Source organism: Alternaria arborescens (genome assembly GCF_004154835.1).
Source record: "Alternaria arborescens strain FERA 675 chromosome Unknown contig_3, whole genome shotgun sequence".
In the NCBI taxonomy this organism is placed as follows: domain Eukaryota; kingdom Fungi; phylum Ascomycota; class Dothideomycetes; order Pleosporales; family Pleosporaceae; genus Alternaria; species Alternaria arborescens.
Genome location: NW_021167858.1, coordinates 1,006,754 through 1,022,858, shown reverse-complemented (window position 1 = coordinate 1,022,858; position 16,105 = coordinate 1,006,754). Strand labels below are relative to the sequence as shown.

Sequence of the window (16,105 nt, the reverse complement as noted above, 5' to 3'; positions counted from 1 at the left end):
ATGAACGAGGCTGTACGCGATCTCATCACTCTGCGTCTCGCCCTCGTTCGAGAAGTCGGAACAGTAGGGTCAGAGATCGTAGACGCGAGCCTAGCGCACATGTACATCGACAGGCGCGATCAAGCCGGCGGGATCGTGGGCGATCGCGTTCTCGCTCTCAGTCCTTCTCAAGGTGGAGCGACGACCGCCGGTACAGAGACATGACCGTTTCGCCAACTCGCTCGGCTACTTCCGGTGCGGAATTGAATCGTTTAGCGGATTTCATGTGCGATACTAGCAAGATTCTCCAAGGGGTTCTGGATGTTACAAAACCGGCGCAATACTTGCCCATAACGGGCGGCAATCGAAACGAAGATGTTGAGGTCGTCGGTTTTGGAGTTGCGCCATCAGCTAGTATTGCAGATTGTATTGGGCAGTTGGATAGCGCAGTGACTATCGACGATAGTGGGGCGAGTACAGCAGGCAAAGCTTTCCCGGATATCGCACCAACCTCACAACAGGCTCAAGAGTTCCAGGACGGCCTTCGAAAACTGGCGTTACAGTATGACAGCGGGAATACGCAACCCCAACTATTTCCTGAAGCTCATAGTTGTCATCCTAGTGGCAGCAAGCGGAAGCGAATTGACCGAACCCCAAGTGAAAGGAGGTTACAGAAAATGTCACCCTCGATAGCCAGCGATAGTCGAACGTCAACTCCCGAACATACGGCTGTCGGGTGGGTACAGGGAGAATCGGGTATGCAACGCGTTGCAGGACAGACGCCGGGATCTAGTAGACTGTCCATTCGCGACTTCTTTAAGCCTGGCTGCGGAACTGGTGAGAGCTTAAACATGTCAATCCTAGATAGATGACCGAATGCGATAAGGTTTATAGTTTCCGGATGAGTCGTAGCCACTGATGTGATCGAAAGTGGTTCTTACAAAAAGTTAACATGTGTTGCGATGGTGTTACTGCTAAAACGAGATTCTATTGGAGACTCGCAATGAAGACTAATAGTCGTTAGTGATGTCACGACGCGTACTTGGCGTGTTTTGCATGTCGCTTTCGGATTAGCTCAAGATGTGTCTACTCGATACTTTACTCTTCTTTGTCTGTTAACGGCTAGCATACCGTCGCGCTCGAAGCCCACGAGTCTTGTGCATGGCACTACCTGTCGCAAGCGAATTCACGATACTGATGCACGCGCTGCACGGTCAGCCAGCACGCTTGAATCACAAGTGCACCATGTAAAGAGAGACGAAAGAGTATGGGACTACAAGCTCTCAGTGTTATGGACAATACGGATTTCAAGCCAAGATTGGATACAACAAAGCCTACGGTATTACTATAGCCAGACCGTCTAAGAGCCATCAGCTTACGTCACGACCGTCCTTTATTTCCCACACCGATACCTCAATACACTCGCTACACCCGACCGAAGGATACTCCTCCACATCATGAAAAGCTCAGCGATTCCCACCGCAATTCTTACGAGGAGTTCCTAGTCGTCTCAGCAATAGAATACGCATGGACTCCATCGTCACGTACAGAAACCGCACATACCCCATGTTGCTCGTCGACTGAATATAGAATGGCTACATAACTAGAAGCTAGATGACTTGCGGAGCGAACAAAAGGTTTTTCCGCGCCCAACTAACGACGACGACCACCGCGTCCTCTGCCGCTACCCGGCCCGCGTTCTCCTGGACCACGATTGGTCTCGTGGTAGTCACCTTGTCCACGACCGCGGTCGCGATCGCGGTTGCTCGGCTGACTATTCGCGTTATAATTGAGCAGGCGATCGCCATCGTGGTCATCATACTTGACGGCATTGGCTTCGACCAACCCGTACGCGTTCAACGTAGGCTTGTTGATGTAATTATCAAGACGCAAGTCAGGAGGCTGTTCGAATCGACGTGTCGGCGAACGCTGATGCCGAGATTGAGATCGGTCGTAGTCTTCTGACCGGTGGTTAGTCTGATCACGTGTTTCTGGCCGCCCGCGTCTTTCAGGGGTTTCGGAGCGATGTTGAGGAGGCGGTGACCTTCGAGAATAGTCTCGAAATCGACCGTTCTGACGATCGCGCGGTGATCGACTTCTCGACCGACCACGTTGCGGACCAGGATCCGGACCATACGTCGAACGAGCAGAAAATCTCCTTCCAGCACTATTGATCCGATCGCGTTCGAACCGCGCCTCAGTTGCGCTGCAAGGACTCCTAGGAACGCGGGGAGTAGCGGTGAGGTCTTGATAGACAGGGGCATGCCCTGCAGGCGGTGGAATGTATGGGGGGAGAGGTAACATCTTGTCTGCTGTAGGAAAGATATCTCGCCTTACTCGTTTTGGTACGCGGGGTGGGGATCTAGGCGTCCTGATGTCTGTTATTCCGCGCTGCACTGCGGTCACGTTGACCCCCGTTGGGGCTTCAGGCATGACTGCAATCCCAAAGTAAAAGGCGTTGCGAATCCATTCAACGCTATTATGACTTTCGTCTTCGAGTCTGCCCGCATATTTGAAACCGTCGGTGGGGATGACTTCTTGAGTTACAACCACATTGAAGTTACAATGGTCCTTCAAGTCCTGTATTGGCCAGCCTCCCGCATCTGTCGGATCCATGAAGGTATTTCCATGAGGGCTGTCTTTGGCTTCGATATCTCTCGGCCAATTTCTACGGTCAGATCGTAGCAATCGTGCAAACTACCATCGATCCCTGCGATTGGTCTTGCTCAAATCACTGTCCCCAGCAGTTCGGCCGCAGGTGCATAGTAGCACATTCGGGAGGACTTTCAGAACTAGGATAAGTCTCCAGCCTGAGAGCATGAGTCCACGAGCAGTTAAGCCACATTTGTCGCCCAACTGCTGTTTGGGGTTCGCCGCATACTCGGAAGTGCGGAACCAGAACATGTCTCCGGGACTGAAGACACGATCCAAGCGACCTTGTATCGGGGTTGGGACCTGAGTCGACCACTTAGACATGATCAACGTGTTTAAGCCCTCGTATTGGGGGTAGAAGACTGCTGCAAGATGAGGTATTTCAAGACCGAGATTTCCGCGTTGTATGCTGCCACCATTGGAAGCCATCCATGAAGCAAAATCTTGCATCATGGCCAAGAACTGAAGTTGACTATCGTACGTGTTTAGGTCGATACTGAGAATGGGCAGTCGGCGTAATCTTGCGTACTCTGCGAGCAACTCTTGTCCTTTGTTGGGTGATACGTCAGTAACGACTGCAGACTGCAGCTGTTGTGGGACAGAGGGGCGATGCGTTGTGTCCTCAAGGCCATCACGAGCAGGACTACGCTCTTCTCGTGGACATGGTGGAGATTGCGAGCGATTTACAGCTGTGTGAAATCCCTCTTGGTTATCAACAACCGGCACGCGCTCTTGTTGAGAGGAGTGTGGCTCAGGCAAATGATCTTTTTCTTGAGGGGTTGTATCATCTGGCAGATTGGAAAGAGCCGGATTTGTCGGTTCCCTTGTCAAGGTATCTGAGTCGCTGTTCTCTGCTTGTTCGCGCTGAAGTGGCAAGGGGTCGTCGTCGGGGAGCGACGCGAAACGCCTCCTCGGGTTTTCTTGTGGTCGACGTGAATGCTCTTCCTCTACTCCAATTAGCAAAGCGTATAAGACTAGTGGAGATACCAGGTGCTACCTTCGTCACAATGGCCTGTCATTGTTGGTAAAATTAGTACTAGCGAGTCTTCCCTATGATAAAGCAGTTGAGATCGCGTTGAACGCCCAGCCGTGGAAGTGGTTGCGTAGTGGAGCTATTAGAGGTAGGATGAAAGAGAGGAGAAGTGTATGTAATTCAGAGTCGTAATGCAGCAACACACAACAGGTCCGTCGGCAGCAAGAACCCTAAGCTCCCACAGAGAACCAATTCACCATAGTCATGGGCTTCCTATCGTGGCACTCGATCGACCAAGAGAGAGTTATGATACCACTAAGTGAATGGCGTATGATTTTTTAGTAGTTGTATCTGTCAGTCTGATGGCATGCACACAATGTAAATCAGCATTCATCGCAAACCTGATGATCCCCATATGCTTCGAGCGTGTTCAGATCTACTCAACAAGCCTCAAACAGCTTCATGGGCTCCAATGTCTCATATGCAAAGGGCAAATCTAATGTTGTTCCCAGTAAAGTCTTTCATGTGAGCAATCTGGGCATAGCGTACTTGATATCATAAAAGCCGTCTTTGTCGTTGTTGTACAAAGCGACACTGATGTCAAAGGGTCATGCTGGCTTGATCATCTCACTTAAAGTCACAGAGAGTTCGCGCAACTTCTCGTAAAAAAGGGGAGAACCCCATCCCACCAAGTAAAAGTCATGTACGATAACGCAGAATTAGGTTCGACTTTCTCGGAAAGAGCCCGTGAAACATGGGTCTTTCAAACTGCCAGTAGCTTGGATACGGGCGGTTTGCAGCCGCGCCTTACAAACTCACGAGATGGCAGACGCAAAACTTCTGTCCTTGTCTTGACAGAAGAGCTCGAGAGTAAGATCCAGACAGCCCTCGCTATAGGATGTGGCTACAGATCTGCACTACAAGATGCTCAGAAATGGAGGCGCCGGAAGCTTATGCAGCAAGCTGACATCACTGGGACTCTTGAGTCAATTAAACACCGCTTGAGTGTCAAACGTTCAGAAATCGAGTTGAACAAAGAAACAACCGCGTCGCAGAAGAAGATATTGGAGACTTTATCCCAGAACGTCGAGCGGCTTAAGGCCAGTCAAGCTATCCTCGAAGAAAACTTGACAAGAGGTGAACAAAACCTTTTGCATGGTCTCAACAGGTGGCGTAAGTCTTGGGCAGACGTCGATAAGATATTAGTCAAAGTTTGGCGAGACGCAGGGCGATTGGTGCCAAATGACGATTCCGGAGGAGACGATGAAAACCCAACAAGAGATAGTGGTTCGAAAGACAAAGAAAGACGCAAGAGAGTTCATCCTAGTGATAATGATGTAGAGAACATACTGTCAGCTATGCCGAAGTTGGATTCTGGTCGACAGAAAAGGGCAGAAAGGCAACGAAGCGAGGTCTTGAGCTGGAGAAATAGCGTTAAAAGCAGGTCGCAAGCAAGTATGATTGATGCGCAAAGCCCCGAAACCGTCAATCAACAAAGCGTGCAAACCTGCATAACAACCAACGTACTAGACGGCATCACCAAGGCGAAGGAGTTAATGGCACTTCCGACTACCTCGGAGGTCTAGCATCAAGCGTTCGTGATCAGAGGGGTGCGCCGCAGCCATCCGCTTCTAGAGAAGATCGTGCCGACCATGATGGTTGTCAGGCTCATGAGAACGATCGTGTTGATCGGCGCGATGACGAGCAGCCATCTCCAATCATATCTCAGCATTTCAGTATGCTCTCGCCACCATCAATGGAGGACATACATGGTTCTGCGCCTTCGGGAGGCATGCAGAACGGGACAATTAGACCTGATGCTCATCAAGAACGACGTCGAGACGGCCGATCTCTCAGTCCAAGACGCGATCGACTTCCCTCACGAGACACACCAAGATATCGCAATCGCAAATCACACGAAAAGAAGCAGAGTAGGACTCACGATGAGACTACTCGACCCAGTGAAAGGAACCATCGATCGGAAGACCACCGAGGGCGCTATATATAATATAGTCGTGAAGAGTGTTTCCGTTGACCACATATTAAGCATCGTGTCACGAAACAGTGTCTTCGCCAGTATCTATGGAACATGGAATTCCAATCATCCATTGATGCAGTATCCTGTCGAAGGACGAACGACATTCATAATTTACCAGACGATGTTATTGATAGGAGTAAGGTGTGTTGCATTGGGTTGATTAAGAAAACGGCAACTCCTCCTCACTGGTATATTGTGAAATAGTATTGAGCTTTCCAATCAGTTGCAACAATTGATGCATGTGCAGTCAATCAGGCTTACCATCAACTAACATCTACTACTTCTACCAGAGACAGCTCAATTTGGTTGGTTACGACGCGTGCCACTTCCTCCAAGGTGCTTCTCGTCAGCGCTCGGTGTGGGGCTTGGTGCGTTATGGCTGAGATTCAAGGTCTGATTCTGCTCTTGTGCGTTGAAGTTTGAGAGATTAAGAGCAGTCCCATTATGCCGCTTCTGTGCATTCTGCGCCATTATCGAACGCTGGTTGATAACGTAACCGGACTGGGTGTTTGTATCAGCATGCGAACTGCGTCCCACTCGATCTACACTAGAAGTGTTGACCTTCTTGCCCTTCTTGCCCTTGGAACGTATATCTTTCTGCGATTTATCCATAGCTAGTGCTGGTGCTTGCTGACGCATATGTGATACAGTATGTGAAGCTGTTCGAGGTGAAATCGCGGAGTCACAATTGTTTGCGGAGACAACGGGAAGCAATGCTACCGGAGATTGGGTCGTGTCTGTGTGATCAGAGGCTGAGTAGGTGGAGCTGAAGACGCTTGACTCTCGAAGAAGCCTCTCAGATCCATGAAGGGAGGGATGGGTACCCAGCTTGCTATACAGGTGATCTCGCCTTTGTTTGTCGTTTGGGAGGGGTATATGATAACGAGGAGCGCGCTGTGCTGACTGAAGGCCACGCTGCACGGCGGTCAGATCCATGCCTAACGGACTAGCAACAATATTCCTACTCCAGTTGTGTGCGTTTGCCTTGATCCCAAGGAAGAGGTCACGGCTATGGTTTTGAAGTCTTCCTGCAGGAACCATATTCCGGGTAGGCTTGTGCGGCTCTGCGTCTACTGCACAGAAGTGTGTAATGTCAATCCAAGCGTGCCGGGACGCACGGTGTAACAGGACACATTCTCTTCCGGGCCTTCGGGTTGCTCGCAGCGCACTTGTATGTAAACAAGCGTCATGCGCATCTATTCTGCAGCTCTTATTCTCCTATTACATTAGTCTCCGACGCCGAAAAGCGGGTGGCGAACTGTGCTGTCTCTCGTTCTGTTAATGCTGTCCCTAACTCTCCGCTACTACCCCCCTGTTTATTCAAGATAGTACAACTCTGTAGAGAGCTCAGTAGGCCAGCAAAGAAGCTGAGATAGCAAAGATTAAGACCGCAGCCTCAAAAGGTCGATTTAGGGTAAAAAGGATACATCCTAGCAGTTTCTCCGCGCAGACGGCAGGATTGTCAAAACGCGACCCTTAGGACGTGCGCTGTTAGCGGCACTTAGTTTGCAGTAGCGTCTAGTAGCGTGCTCAGATATCGCCGTATGCTATCGTAACAAATTCGGCGCTATACCTATAGCACTTCGCTGCCAGAAATAGCTGTAGCGCGTGCTAGCAGCTTCTAGAAGCGTGCAAGTCAACATGCTCTACTATAAGGCCCTGTTATCTATCTAAGTTATAGTCATACTAACAGGCTACCCTCTGTAGCAGCTCTAGAAGCTTCTCAACGCTAATACAAAGACTATTTATTCATGTGCATCCCTGTCCCTCTCTGTTATAGAGAGGATTAGTGTAAGGGGCTGCGCTCCGTAGAGCAATCGCGAGGTATACAAGAGGTTGTATTCGATAGGGAGCTAAGCTCCTAGCTACGTGGTTATCTATATACAAGCTAGTTGCCTGAGTAACAATCGGGCCGGTATGGTCTAGGTGCACGAGGCAGCTTCTGGGTCCTGCGGCCATCGTCTGAGCGACGTTCGGACGATGCGCAGAGAATCCGGGTGCTCGAGGTAGCACCCGGATTTTGCGAGTAGACCGAGATTCCATCGAGGAGCTTTCTAAAGGGCGTTCAGCCCGTTACAATTAGAAAGAAAGAGATAAAGGAGAGAAGACTACGTCTTTGCATTTATGCGAGAAACGTTTACAACTGACCTAAAGGTCTATACTACAAATCCATACTCTTCCAGACCCAACACCTACGCCAACCATAGTCCCACTCACAGACGAGTGCGATGGTCGATACTCTGACGGTACCCATAGCATGTTGTTGCCAGCATGCTGGATCCATATAAGGTCTGAGCTAAAGCCAGTGCCTACGTGCAAGGGACGCGCAGGTTCTTTGAGATCTGTTATGCTAGATGTCTCTAAGCTCTGAGTATCGATAGACCCAATTTCAGTAAGGAGGCGAGAACTGTTGCGATCGAACGATAAATGGAAGAGAACTTTGCCGACGTCGAGCGTGTGCAGACACGCGCCGGTGCTCGCATCCCATATCTTGACGGTCCTGTCGTAGGACGCCGAGGCCAGCCGCGTCGAGTCGTGCGAGAAGGCCACGGAGTTGACATCATCGCTATGGCCCTCGAGCGTGTGCAGACACGCGCCGGTGCTCGCATCCCATATCTTGACGGTCCTGTCACCGGACGCCGAGGCCAGCCGCGTCGAGTCGTGCGAGAAGACCACGGAGCTGACATCATCGCTATGGCCCTCGAGCGTGTGCAGACACGCGCCGGTGCTCGCATCCCATATCTTGACGGTCCTGTCCCAGGACGCCGAGGCCAGCCGCGTCGAGTCGTGCGAGAAGGCCACGGAGTTGACAGAACTGCTATGGCCCTCGAGCGTGTGCAGACACGCGCCAGTGCTCGCATCCCACATCTTGACGGTCCTGTCACTGGACGCCGAGGCCAGCCGCGTCGAGTCGTGCGAGAAGGCCACCGACCTGACAGAACTGCTATGGCCCTCGAGCGTGTGCAGACACGCGCCGGTGCTCGCATCCCATATCTTGACGGTGTTGTCGTAGGACGCCGAGGCCAGCCGCGTCGAGTCGTGCGAGAAGGCCACGGAGTTGACATCATCGCTATGGCCCTCGAGCGTCTGTAGACACGCGCTCCACTTCTCGCTTAAAGTTGGCCTAATGCTGATTGCTTCTGGCTCTTCGTGCTTGAACAGCTGTCTGACGAGACTACCTGTCGGGCTGAACAGCAACGCGGATGCATAGGTCTGAAGAGGGTAACCTTTAATTGCCCCTTTGTGGTACATAATGAATCGCCGTGCGTCTTGAACAAGCTGAGTAAGCCTGTCTTGATCACACATCTCCTGCTAGTGTTAGCATCAAGGTCGAACCAAAGGCATGTAGATCTCTTGCGACACACCTGCACTAGCAACTGCAGTTTTTCTATCGAGACAATGCCTTTCCCTACGCGCTTACACAGACTAAGCCCCTCTAGCCAGTATAGATACTTCTTCCTTAGAAACTTATCGACAACATCTGCGGCTTGCAGGCTACCGACACTGCTCGCTAAAGACTTAGGCTCTAAGTCGCACAGATGGTCGATCCAGTAGATGCACGGATAGCGTGACACTGCTAACGGGTCTGCCTCGGGTAGTTTGACGTTCTCGATAGGATATCCCGGTGCTTCCAAGCTGTACATGTCCCTATGCAACGTCCTAGATAGAATCGCTAGCGACCTTAAGAAGATCGTCCGATGAACGGCTTCGCTTCCAGCGGGAAAGGCTTCGCTATAAGCCTTTGCAAAGAGAAAGTCTTTTGCGGACTGATGCACAAAGTAGACTGTATCTTCTCGCAGGGTGAGAAACGACCTACAGAAGCCGATAATCTCCCGCACCGACTCCAGGTCGTCCAAGTCCTCAAGCTGCTCCACGAGCGCAACCAGTTCAGGGACCGCAACAGGCCGATACAGGATCGCAGTCGAAGCTAGTACCTGCAGGCAGATCTCGGCGCTGTCAGACTCGCTTATCTGGTCCATCATCCGCTTGTACAAGGCATCTAGCCCAGGCGGGAATTGGGCTAGCTTTTTTAGCACGTTCCACTTTGGCGTCGTTTTAAGGTCCTGACACACCAACGCTACCCAGAGGAAGGTATCGCTGGCGTTTGACTTCAAGTGCTGAAGTACGGCATGTCGAACCTCTATCTTGTATCGCTTTTCCTGCGCTAGCTGATCTACCTTTCGCTGTATAAAGACGTCAACGGCAGCCGCAATTGACTGCGCATTCAGCTCAAGGCTCAGCTTTACTTTGTGTCCTGCCCGCTCTAGCTGTGCTTCGATGTCTGGCCAGTTGCGACTAGAGACGATCCACTTGACGCGAGAAGATGCAGACGACTGCTTGGCAACAAACTCTAGCAGCTTTGGCAGATCGGTGACGCATTCATCTAGCGCGTCGACGACTAGGTATGTCATCCTTAGGCTTGGATCTTGGAGCACGGCCTCGAAGATCTCTGCTAAGACGACCCAGGCATTCGCATCTTCGAACAAGGCTTTGCCGGCGTGGTCGTGCTTCTTGCGGACGTGCGACGCAAGCGACGGTTGCTGAGTCACAAGCATGTGCAACAGCCCTCGTAGCACGGCCGTGGCACTGTTGATGCGCGCGTCAGTCGCTTGACAGAAGAAGTACGACAGTAGGGCACTTTGCGGCATCGAACTCTGCAGCTCGTTGATGATGCCACAGAGCAGCATCGTCTTGCCTTTACCGGGATCGCCTTTTACCCATAGCAGCCGGCTGTGCGGGTCCTGTTGCCATTGTTGGAAAGCAGGATTGTCTAGAACCCAGCGGTACGAGTCTGCTAGCAGTCCACCTTTTGTGTCCTCGATGCGCTTCTTATCGTCACGAGGATCACTGGAACGTAGATCACGGAGGCAGTCTTTCAGCTTCCGAATCTCATCGTGAAGTCGTCTGAACGCTTCCTCTTCGCCTTCACTATACACAGGCGCGATGTCCGCATCACATATGCCTGACATTGAGTATGCTATATCCTCTCTTAGCTTAGTCTTCCTGTCACCTTTCTAGCGTAAGCGCTCGTTGACATCGAACTGGGAAAAGGTGCCTTCTTCAAGTACTTGGTGTGGAATGCCAGTAGTTTTGTTGATCAATGAATTTAACGATATCTTGTCACCAAGCCTCTCCCATTCTTGAGAGAAGAACTCGACAACACTTGGCGCAAGAAGCTCTTGGAGCGTCTAGCCACGCGTGAACCATCGACTGGACCTGAAGGCTGGCTCCCAAGTAAACTCGGTAGACAAATCACCAGCTTCCTTGTTCTTTGTCGATAAGTCTGATAGGTATACGTAGCACTTCGTCGCGTTTTGGTACCAGCGGAACATGGACCGAATAGCCAAAGATAGCTCAGCCTTGTCAGACTTGTCGATGCAGCATGTGTCAACCTAGAAGTACTGCAGTCTATCTCGCTGTGCTTGCTTTCCACACAAGCGAATCTTCTTGTACCCGGGCTTGTGCTTGCCGCCGCCTCTTGCAAGGTCTGCAAAGGTCACCTCCTCCGCATCTGCCCCCCAGGTGTGTGAAAGTATCGCATAAGGGGGTATCGCGCCATCGTCGAAGCTGGTGATCGTGAGGCGGCCATCGTCCTCGTACCTCAGGAGACGCATCGACTCGTGCGGGTGTGTGGTGGGCGCGCGGTGGAAACGAAACAAGGCTCAATGCGGCAGCCTGATGGGAGCGCAGCAACGAACTTTCATGCTCCTTCTCCTGGTCAGCTCACAGAATAGAGGATAGAGAGCTAGTACAGTACTAAAGTAGACAGGCATATAGCAGACTGCAAGCTGCAATAGTGTTGAACCTAGAGGTAACGCTTGTTGTTGCATTCTTGGCGTGGTGACGGCGTCGCATCAGGCTGAAGGCGGGGAAGGCGTGGCTGAACGTGCGCGCAACATGTTAGCTGCAAGGCTATCGCGCAGCGTTGAGAGCGGCATCCCTAAGATAATAGGTGGACCTGTTGGCGCTATACGCACAGGGGCAGAGCGCTGAGCTGCCTGCATCATGATTAGCGAGAAGAAGAAAAGTGTCTAGGCGCACAGCGGGTGCACGAGGGCAGACGCTTGACAGCCGGTACACGCCACAGTTATTCTTAGCAGTCCACCCGCTGCAGGCATAGCGTCGAATTCATTACGACACGGTACACAGATATCTGAGCACGCTACTGCAAGCTGCCTGCATGCCAAGATACGCTAGAGAGTACCGGCGCGCTGGAATGCTTTTGACGATCTTTGTTTTCCATCGGCGAAACTGCCGGACTGTATATTCGCTTGGCTGAAAATCCTTTTAAATGTACAGCATGGATTCTTTTTCATCTCTGCTTCCTAATAGACCCTCCGATCTTTGCAGAGACCTTCTTCATCGCGAGCAAACAGGGGGGTATCAACGGAAGGTAGACTAACGACGTCAACAAAACAATTGACAGCAAGGGCAACATCGCGAAAACTCGTGCCGGAGGTTAATGCCCTCGAAGAGAAACAGCTCTAGAAGGTTAACACGCTGACTACAGGTCGACAATGATGCAGATGAGAGACGGCGAGGCTCCGGAACGAAAACCGTCCCGTTACACCGTGCGTCCCGGCACGCTTGGATTGACATTATTTCGGTTAACAGCCTTGCCCCTACGACGCGTTTCCAGATCGAACTCCAAAGAGTGGTGAGGTGTGCCATTCCCGGTAGCTCGCCCATTCCGTAGTCGGCCTTTGTCAGGGTTATGAAGATGTGCGTGCATCCAAAGATCGTCTTGATTCAGGTTTGATACTCCCATGAAGCAAGTGAAGTTACCACTGCAAGTTTCGCTGATAAGGACATGCAAAAATAGAGTTGTATGTGGGATATCTATCGAAAGAGAATATTTCCTAGTTGAATAGTCAGAATTCCTATAGTTCGTCTTTCTCTCCCTTCCACCCATCACCCACTCCTCTCATCCACTGCACTCCAACCAACTTCAACCCCTTCTTCGCCGCCAACTCCTCTGCTCTGAAGCTTCTCCTCTCTACAAATTCCTCTCCTCCAACATCTGCCTTCTCCAAGCTCTCGCCCGCGCTCTCTTCAAAGAGGAGGAACAGGTATCGATGCGGTCCGCTCTCGTCCTTCGGGCCGGGTGCCAAGTATTGCGTCAGCGTCTTTCCTCTCGTGGTGATGTCGTCTGGAGACGTTGTCGCTGATGGAGAAGGGATAGCGGCGACGACCCAGTGGCGCCAGTAACCAAACTTCGGGTCATCTGGGGTCGGCGCATCTGGGTCGATCATCATGAATGTGTAGGTCGCGGCGGAAGATGTTGGCGGCGAAGAGAGGGAGATAATAGGTTGCTCCTTGACCTGGCTCACGCGGGCGAGGCTTCCATGTTCAGGAGCCAGTCCGGAGGAGAACTTGACGCTGAGGTCCAGAGCGGGGGTGAAGGACTCTGGAATAATAGCGGAAGGGAGGAGCTTGGCGCTCTTCAGCGAGTCGATGAGCGCATTGGCGGACATGTTGATGCGTGTAACCTCCAGAAGATTTCTAGGTAGGTGGTTTGAACCTTGGGAAAGCGAATATATCTTCGTAGGAGTTGATGCGCTGATGTAGGTAGTTTTGTTGCACGATGTGAAGGCCAAGGTCGATTGGTGGATAAACCTAGGTCTTGCCTGGTTCTCCGCTTGAGGCTCCGCTCTTGCTCTTGGCGACTTCATGAGGCATAGTTTCGGTGTGAAATAGACGACAGCGAAGGTATGTGACGTCGGCGTAGCCGTCTACATGCCGAAACATACACAATATGATCGTGAATTACCTATATATCCCGGCGCGTGATGGGGGCCAAATGAGTAATTCTCTGCCCCTGGTCGAGTTTGACCTTCTAAAGCGCCCACTTTTGGAACTTCGAATAAGACGTTTGCGGATAGCCGCTGTTATCGGACACCTATAGAGTGTGCACCATGGTCCCTATGTCATTGTCTTACCTAGATAAGATGCGGAAGGGTCTGTCACGCATGCAGAAAAACCTTTCAGCGAGAGGTTATGATGGCGTCGTCCTTTGGTATCCAGTCTTCTAGTAGCATGAATAGGATCATGCAAGGTTCTTGCTTTGAAAAAAATAATACATTGAGGTTTTGAGAACCGCGGGGTGCAGACGCATGCTTTGAGAAGCCAGGTCCAATATCGATAAGGCAAAGCGCTATGTAGGCTGGCTTTAGCGCAGTCCCGATACGGTTCGCCCGCGTCCGCGTCATCTTGGCATTGCGGCGTGGTCGTCAACCAGCGCCCCGGAGTCTTCCCACCTGCCGCATCCTCTTTGCTCATCCCACGAAGCTCATGCATATCGGTGCGATTGTTCCGTTCTATCTCTGTGTTTTTGTCAAAAACTTTCTCACTGCAATGGCACCATTACCTAGTAAAAGCTCATTCGACACTCCTTAGATCACGATGATTTGCCTGACGGATTCTTGTAAGATGTGACCATGGCCCATTGTTAGTAATCTTCCAAAACCGGGGAGGTGATACTATAAAGATCCATATAAAATCTAGATGTTCCGCACCGCATGTTAATGCCGGGTCGGCAGCGTATATTCGTTTTAAAAGGCTGGTCAGCCTCGCTGGCCACCTGATATCGAAGTCTACACATTCTTACTGCTATGAGAGTCTTTGGGACGATAATATCTGGCATTCTGACTGTGAGTGTAGGGGTGTCAGCCCAAGATACGTTCGAAGCACCAGACTTCAATGTAACCGATGCACTCATTGGCAACGGTGTCAACGTGTCCGCAATTCCTGAATTGGCAAACTTGGTCGTCCGATCGTCCTCAAGCGGCTGCTCTATCGCAGTAAGTATGGATGCTGTGCCTCCTTTCAACACGTGCTAATTTTCTGCATAGTGTAACTCGCTCGGGCTCGTCTTCGGTAAGACGAAGGTTGCCAGTGGTCAGAATGCAGAGTATTGGTCAAATCAACAACTAGCCGTTGAACCGTACTGCACTTTCACTCCTAAGGCAGCCCTTGGAATGTCAACACTAGTATTGATATCTCGCCTTACCCAGTGTCCGTTTGCTGTCAAGAGTGGCGGACATGCAGCTTTCCCAGGTGCTTCCAGTATACAAGGGGCATTACAGTTGACTTGAAAGACTTCACTACACGCGGACTTTCTGCCGACAAGAAGACTGTTGCTATCGGTCCGGGCAATCGATGGATAGATGTTTACCACTATCTCACTCCATACAACTTGACTGTTGTTGGCGGCCGAGTATGTTCAGCTCGCTCGATCAGCGAAGTGTACTTCTGGACATGCGCTGACATAACGTAGGCAGCACATGTTGGCGTTGGCGGTCTTACCCTTGGTGGAGGCATCAGCGACCTCACGAATGAATACGGTCTTGCTTGCGATAATGTCGCTTCTTATGAAGTCGTCACTGCGTCTGGAGTTATCGTCAACGCATCCCCGAAAGTTTTCCCGGATCTGTTCTGGGCCCTGCGTGGTGGCGGCAACAACTTCGGTATCGTCACGACGTTCAACTATGAAACCGTTGTACAGCCTCCCGTGGGGCGGCATGCGCATTCATGACACAAGTGCCACACCAGCATTGATCACCGCTTTCGAGAACGCCATCTACAATGCTGAGAAAGATACAAAGCTTGCACACGTCGTTTCTTTCACGACGTACGACACCTATCAGCTCGCTTTCACCGAACTGGAATACTTCGTTCCAGTCGATCTCGCAAACCCTCCCGAAATCGCGAAAGAGTACCTCAGCATTCCATTCATGCAAGATAACACCGGCAATAGTACGCTCGAGGATCTGACGCCTCACCGAAGTAATGATATGTCATCTGGGTTTCGCACTTCCATGTGGTCTGCATCATTCAAGATGAGCGCCGAGCTCATCCAAAAGATGACCGATTACTTCTTCGAGATTGCACCTGCTCTCCCCGCCGTCTCCGTCAACATTGCTTTCCAGGCGTTCTCCAAGCCTGCGCTAGAAGCCATGCAGAAGAACGGCGGCAATGCCCTTGGCCTTTACCCTGAAGACGGGCCGTTCTTCCACGTCTTGGTGTACATGGCTTGGAACGGGACTAGCGACGACACAACGATGATGATGAAGGCTGCTGAGGACTATATCCAAGTGTCCAAAACTATGGCTAAGGAGCTTGGAGTCGATAACGATTACTACTATATGCCATACAGCAGCGGTTATCAGCCTGTCGTAGCTGGGTACTGTGCAGAGAACATGGCAAGGTTGCAAGCTATATCGAACAAGTATGACCCGACACAAGTTTTTCAGAACTTGCAACCTGGGTACTTCAAGCTCCATGGAAAAGCACCGCTTGGCGCGAGTGTGTAGGGGTAGCGTGATATATAGTTTGTCAATAGACGGGCCACACTGTTCGTCCAAGTTAGATTCAGTTCCTCCCACTGTGATTGGTGATTCTGACTGCGTTCATCACAGGCATCTGAGGACAGCACAAGTATTGCTACGGGTGATTACAACTCA

At 51.2% G+C, this 16,105-nt stretch overlaps 9 protein-coding genes across 9 annotated transcripts; 3 read left to right on the top strand and 6 right to left on the bottom strand.

Annotated features, from left to right (window-relative positions):
- Positions 1-200: 200 nt before the first annotated feature.
- On the top strand, positions 201-851 carry AA0111_g1832 (hypothetical protein; the record flags this gene model as incomplete). The annotated part of the gene is made up of 1 exon (XM_028647535.1): positions 201-851. One exon carries the CDS (start codon positions 201-203, stop codon positions 849-851), a length of 651 nt encoding a protein of 216 aa, XP_028510525.1.
- Positions 852-1,632: 781 nt separating this feature from the next.
- AA0111_g1831 (hypothetical protein) lies at positions 1,633-2,595 on the bottom strand (the record flags this gene model as incomplete). Its single annotated transcript, XM_028647534.1, has 1 exon — positions 1,633-2,595. The coding sequence occupies one exon, from the start codon at positions 2,593-2,595 to the stop codon at positions 1,633-1,635; it is 963 nt and encodes a 320-aa protein (XP_028510524.1).
- An 81-nt stretch (positions 2,596-2,676) lies between these two features.
- On the bottom strand, positions 2,677-3,650 carry AA0111_g1830 (hypothetical protein; the record flags this gene model as incomplete). Its single annotated transcript, XM_028647533.1, has 2 exons — positions 2,677-3,578; positions 3,629-3,650. The coding sequence occupies 2 exons, from the start codon at positions 3,648-3,650 to the stop codon at positions 2,677-2,679; spliced, it is 924 nt and encodes a 307-aa protein (XP_028510523.1).
- Positions 3,651-5,939: 2,289 nt separating this feature from the next.
- On the bottom strand, positions 5,940-6,683 carry AA0111_g1829 (hypothetical protein; the record flags this gene model as incomplete). Its single annotated transcript, XM_028647531.1, has 1 exon — positions 5,940-6,683. The coding sequence occupies one exon, from the start codon at positions 6,681-6,683 to the stop codon at positions 5,940-5,942; it is 744 nt and encodes a 247-aa protein (XP_028510459.1).
- A 1,107-nt stretch (positions 6,684-7,790) lies between these two features.
- On the bottom strand, positions 7,791-10,612 carry AA0111_g1828 (Vegetative incompatibility protein; the record flags this gene model as incomplete). The annotated part of the gene is made up of 2 exons (XM_028647530.1): positions 7,791-8,951; positions 9,008-10,612. 2 exons carry the CDS (start codon positions 10,610-10,612, stop codon positions 7,791-7,793), a joined length of 2,766 nt encoding a protein of 921 aa, XP_028510460.1.
- A 423-nt stretch (positions 10,613-11,035) lies between these two features.
- AA0111_g1827 (hypothetical protein) lies at positions 11,036-11,257 on the bottom strand (the record flags this gene model as incomplete). Its single annotated transcript, XM_028647529.1, has 1 exon — positions 11,036-11,257. The coding sequence occupies one exon, from the start codon at positions 11,255-11,257 to the stop codon at positions 11,036-11,038; it is 222 nt and encodes a 73-aa protein (XP_028510461.1).
- A 1,266-nt stretch (positions 11,258-12,523) lies between these two features.
- AA0111_g1826 (hypothetical protein) lies at positions 12,524-13,117 on the bottom strand (the record flags this gene model as incomplete). Its single annotated transcript, XM_028647528.1, has 1 exon — positions 12,524-13,117. The coding sequence occupies one exon, from the start codon at positions 13,115-13,117 to the stop codon at positions 12,524-12,526; it is 594 nt and encodes a 197-aa protein (XP_028510462.1).
- Positions 13,118-14,254: 1,137 nt separating this feature from the next.
- AA0111_g1825 (hypothetical protein) lies at positions 14,255-14,737 on the top strand (the record flags this gene model as incomplete). Its single annotated transcript, XM_028647527.1, has 2 exons — positions 14,255-14,443; positions 14,495-14,737. 2 exons carry the CDS (start codon positions 14,255-14,257, stop codon positions 14,735-14,737), a joined length of 432 nt encoding a protein of 143 aa, XP_028510463.1.
- Positions 14,738-15,130: 393 nt separating this feature from the next.
- Positions 15,131-15,955, top strand: AA0111_g1824 (hypothetical protein; the record flags this gene model as incomplete). Its single annotated transcript, XM_028647526.1, has 1 exon — positions 15,131-15,955. One exon carries the CDS (start codon positions 15,131-15,133, stop codon positions 15,953-15,955), a length of 825 nt encoding a protein of 274 aa, XP_028510464.1.
- Positions 15,956-16,105: the final 150 nt, after the last annotated feature.